Source organism: Montipora foliosa, chromosome 9 (genome assembly GCF_036669935.1).
Source record: "Montipora foliosa isolate CH-2021 chromosome 9, ASM3666993v2, whole genome shotgun sequence".
In the NCBI taxonomy this organism is placed as follows: domain Eukaryota; kingdom Metazoa; phylum Cnidaria; class Anthozoa; order Scleractinia; family Acroporidae; genus Montipora; species Montipora foliosa.
The window spans coordinates 12514878-12519877 of NC_090877.1; the positions used below are offsets into that span (position 1 = coordinate 12514878).

Genomic DNA, 5000 nt, shown 5'->3' on the forward strand with positions numbered 1-5000 from the left:
AACTCCGACCGTGTTCTTCCTTCCTCAAGTCCAGCCCCAACAGTGATGTTCCAGCCTTTACTTGTATCTTGCCTGGGAACGAGCGCTCAAGTACAGTTGTATTTGCCCTCGACTGACCTCGACTTGCCAATCCACGATAACTGGAAATGGAGATATCTTGCTGTTTTCAGACATTAGGATGTTTAACGGTTGTCGTGATTTTCATTTACCGCATGCTTCGGTTACCTAAGTCCGATCCTAGTCTTTACCAATCATTTCTACGAAAGGAAACGTCAAGCCAAGCGGACAAGAAAAGTTCGCCGACAATCATCGCTCACCGCGGTGGGTCTGCAGAGGCACCAGAAAACACGTTAGCTGCTTTTAGAATGGCGAAGGAAAACGGAGCTGATGGTGTTGAATTTGACGTAGATTTCACGAAAGATGGTAAAGCAGTTGTCATCCATGATTCTACCGTGGATAGGACGACAAATGGCAAAGGTTTGGTCAGCGACTATAACTTTGAAGAACTCAGACAATTGGATGCTTCTTGTAAACATCCACTGAGGTAAAATGATGTTGAGCTAAATTAAGGAAAGTTTCATTTAATTTAAAATTACGACAGTGACGTCTGATCTTTCATGTCGATAGAGTCTGTGTAGATCTGTATTTCTTTACGGAAAGATTAGTAATATCTTCATTAACCCTTTAAGGCCCCAGTGGGTCCCCATTGACAAGTAAAAGCAACGGCCATCGGGCATGAGCGGGACATTCACTTTTAATGATAGTGAAAGCTGGTGAAATACTCCTCCCTGGGGGCAAAAGTGAAGGTGAACTACCCTGCCTCCTTCATAAATGTTCCACACAAACATGGTAAACTTGCTATCTCCAAATCATGCCAAGGGTTGACAAATATAGTTAGCAGCCATGAAGCTAATACATTCATTGACAAGTTTCAATATCAAATCGGAAAACATGCCTACCTTTAATGACGAAACCCTTCAGATTGTTGGCTACAACAGCCTTTCTTGGTCCATGGTGATACTGAACTTTGCAAAGCATCCTGTTGTTCCGAGATGAAGCAAAGCAACAATTGCTGGTTTTCCCTGTCACACAAAAAAAAAAAAATCGACAAAACCATTCAACTAATAAAGACAAGAATCAAAGAGATAAAGGAGGATGAATGTTCAAACAGTCTTGCAAAAGTTCAGGTCTGTGTGATGTTTCGTGCGGGAGATATCTGAAGAAATGTTTACCAGTAACTCAAATTTATAAGGCTTTGTATGGAGACGCCATGTTTGTGTCGCTTTGAAGGGCACAAATATGGTGACCAGAAGCTAACAAAAACATAATGTCATTGAGTTTTGCTATAAAAAGCGTTTAGTCGTCTTTTGAGGGCTCATAAAGATCTATATGAGTACTTATTCTGACTCATACAAGGACTGTTCATATTGCAAAATCTCGGGGGATAAGTCACTTTTTTAACCTACATGATAGCATTCTCGGCTGCAATTTTTTAATATCATGTCACACAATAGCGTAGAAATTCAACCTTGCTTTATCTCAAGATAATTTTAAACTGAGAATTTGTGAAAAGATACCGGTACATATAATTCTTCAGCTGTTCTAATGACTCAGTAAACTAAAATCTCAAAACGATTGATAATTCCTTATTTTGTAATTTTGATGATGGCATGTGAAAACCAAGAATAATCTATGCTCGTGGTGCAAAACTGAAAACCATGCACTGACCATGGAGTGACTTGCAGCTTGTACAGGATTCAGGGACGGTGACTCCTGGTGTAGTCACCGTTTACCAGGGGAGCAAAATAGATTGAGTATGAAGTGAATGTCCCTGCATTCCCATGCTCATGTCCAGAAGGAAGGGGAAGAGGGAGGTCTGGGGGTTTCAAATGACTGGTGCATAAGACCCGGTTCAGACGCTGTGCTTTACATGAGCCGAATCAAATTCATTGATTGGCAGAATTAAGTTCATGTGAAGTACGGGGTCTGAATCAATTCAGAACAACCTGTCTAATTCAGATCGGCCAAGCAATTTTGCCTGCCTGGCTTGGCCGGGAATTACGGTCACTGGGAGTAAAAGGGTTAATAATTAATGATACGTTTTGTAAATTTAGCCACAAATTTCCCAAAGAGAAGATTCCTACTCTGGAGGAAGTTGTTGAGCTTTGTTCAAGTCTTGGACTTAAAATGCTGATTGAGATAAAGAAAGGCACCAACACCCTTGAGGTAAAACTGAGTGTAAGAGTTAGCTGCCTGCAATACTTTCCAATGAGAAGTGGAATGTGAATGAGGAGTTTTAGATTCCTTCCTACTTCGTTGACCAACTAGAAAGTTAACATAGATCAATAAAATTTGTCCAAGATCTATTAATTTTGATCTATCAGAGGACAAACGCTCAGATGACATTCCATCTTGTGGTCCATCTTTTCAGTGATCACAGAAGAAGTCATTATGTTGTAACAAAGCCTCATATTTGACACTTACGTTTTAGGCTTTATACTCTTTCCAACACTTTGCAACTCACTCAAATATGTTATCAATTTTTGTCACTTAATCATAATTAATTATGTATGTTTCACATGGTTGTTGTATAGTCCTAATGGTTTTTTCTAAATATTCTGTAACGGACGATGATGTTCGTAACATCGAAACATGTTTTATAAATTAAAAAATGTTGTAATCTTGAAGTTCTTAAAAGTCACGATTTGCTCTCTGCTGTCTCAACCTTTCAGTTTCAGATGTGAAATGTTACAAATTAATGCTAAAATTTTGCGACAAAATTAAGGAGTAATTTGTCACCCATGTTATTTAAACTAATATTAAATGCTTTCTTGTTGAAGTCAAATGACACCATCATGGAAATTACGTTCACTGACAGACTACTTCTCAAATGGGAGTAAGAATTAACTCAGTTTTTCAGCTGAACACTCATAGTTATGCTTATTGGTTTCTACCATGGTCCATTTCAGACAGCCCTACTTTTGAAGAACTTGTTTCTAAGTTATCAGCTGTATGACAAAGCTCTTGTCTGTTCTTGCTATCCAACTGTAATTTATCAAGTGAGTATAAATCATAATGTATTTCAGTGGTTTCCAGGACTGCTTCCATTTTTCTTACAGACTTTTAAATGTACTGTATGTCTCTGTAATGCCATCCATGCTACGATTTGGGAATTTTGCAGACTTATGTGTTTTCCCACTCTATTTTATTGCCATGTGATTATCATTATTTATAGTACACTCAACAAAGTTACTTGATTCTGATTGGACAAGAGGAGTACAATTAATCCTGAATTGTACTCTCCAGCAGTACTAATTACTTTTCTTTCCAAAGTTGACACGAAGTTTTCCGAAATTAATTAATTAAATTAATTAGAGTAACAGACTTTGGATGGCCACCATAAAGCATCCAAAGACTTCCGAACTTTTCGGCAGATTTCCGAAGTTGGTCCAAAGAGTTTCAAAGGTTTCTGAAGTAAACACGAACACATTGGAGGAGATATATACAAAACTCACCGTTACCGTGTTCTGATTGGTTGATCGTAATTTTGTTGAGTATACTTGCTTAAAGGCTGGTGCAATTTTGAGAACTTTCAAAATCACTCGTACCTATTAATCACAAATTGTACATGAGGTTGTGCGATTTCCTATTAATACTACAGGTAATAGTAGTATCACTGTTAAACTTAATGACATGTAAATCTTAACAACCTGGTTTTCTGTCACTGTCATTAATGTAAGTTATGACTTGCACCTACGATATATGTATCCAAGAAAAACTTCAGGCTGTCGCATTATAGTATACTACTAAGGAGCAAGGATAGTCGGTTAGTGTGTGGCCTTTGTACAACAGATCCCCATTCGATCCTAATGGATCTCACATCCTTGTTTCAACTTCTTTCCTTTCTGTGTAGCTTAACCCATTGAGCCCTGAGATATAATTATGGGTTATTGACCAAGTGTGAGGTCAAGATGGCTGGATATTTGCCAAGTTCTTTTTTTGCGTGTTTAAACACGCAAGAACGAGGCCAGTATCCAGCCATCTTGACTGAACAAGCTTGGTCAATAAAGGATTTATTATATGACTTAAAACACCAAAAAATGATCTTTGATCTTGCGGGACCAAGCAAGAAATCCCGAGCAGGCAAGATAGCTCCATCTTGCCCGCTCGGGTAGCCAATCACAGCGCGCGATTTGGTTCATCTTGCCCGAACATGGAGCTAGTCATATAATAATGACACTTAATAGATTTTACTCTGTCTAACGCCAGACAATTTTACTCCTCAATGGGGGGGGGGGGGAGAGGGGGGGCATCCCAGGGCGTTTGAGGTGTGAATGGGGTAAAGTAGCTTTAAATACCCTTAAAACGTAGCACGGTGCACTTCACCACGGAAAATGGCTACTTTGTACGCTACAGACGTTCAGTTTGTTGAATGTAAATGATTTGTTTTATATCTTTTGGCATTTTGCTCCTATAAGATGTGTACTGTCTACAGTACTTTGTTTTTCTTAGTTTATACTTAAATATGCTTACTTTACTTTACTTTTGCTATTGAGCCCTGGAAGTTGGTAGATATGAGATACACTGTGTGAAGTTGGCGAAGGTATTAAAAGCACGCACATCAGTCTTTTTCTAAATAGAATTTGAACGTTACCGTGAACCACAGGCTGTACTTAAGTCACTTGAGTTGTTTTGAACCAATGCCTGGTGATTTAACCACAACAGGTTGGCGTATATCTGCTTGAGCAAAAAACTTCATTGGGACCAACACTCAGGTTGTGTTTTCACTAAACTACTTTCCTAGCTGAACATTCTTTCTAGGTGTTTGTTTACAGACTGACATTTACTAGTTAAACTTGAGATCTGTTTTCTGTTTGAAATTTAACCCGAAATTTTAGCCGTTTACTCAGAAGATTCAAATTACAAAAGCGCCCACTTTGAAAAAATGGACATCGGTTTCGGTTAACAGATCCTTTGGTCGGACTGTTCTCGCTGCTTTC

General features: G+C 38.7%; 1 protein-coding gene across 1 annotated transcript in view; it reads left to right on the top strand.

The window, feature by feature from the left end:
• The first annotated feature begins 81 nt into the window (after positions 1-81).
• LOC137970122 (glycerophosphodiester phosphodiesterase 1-like) overlaps positions 82-5000 on the top strand; it is a 9779-nt gene continuing 4860 nt past the window's right edge. Inside the window, exons 1-3 of the mRNA XM_068816600.1 lie at positions 82-544; positions 2115-2226; positions 2970-3059. Coding sequence (XP_068672701.1) covers positions 147-544; positions 2115-2226; positions 2970-3059 — 600 coding nt within the window. The 5' untranslated portion in view covers positions 82-146. The remainder of the gene's footprint in view (positions 545-2114; positions 2227-2969; positions 3060-5000) is intronic.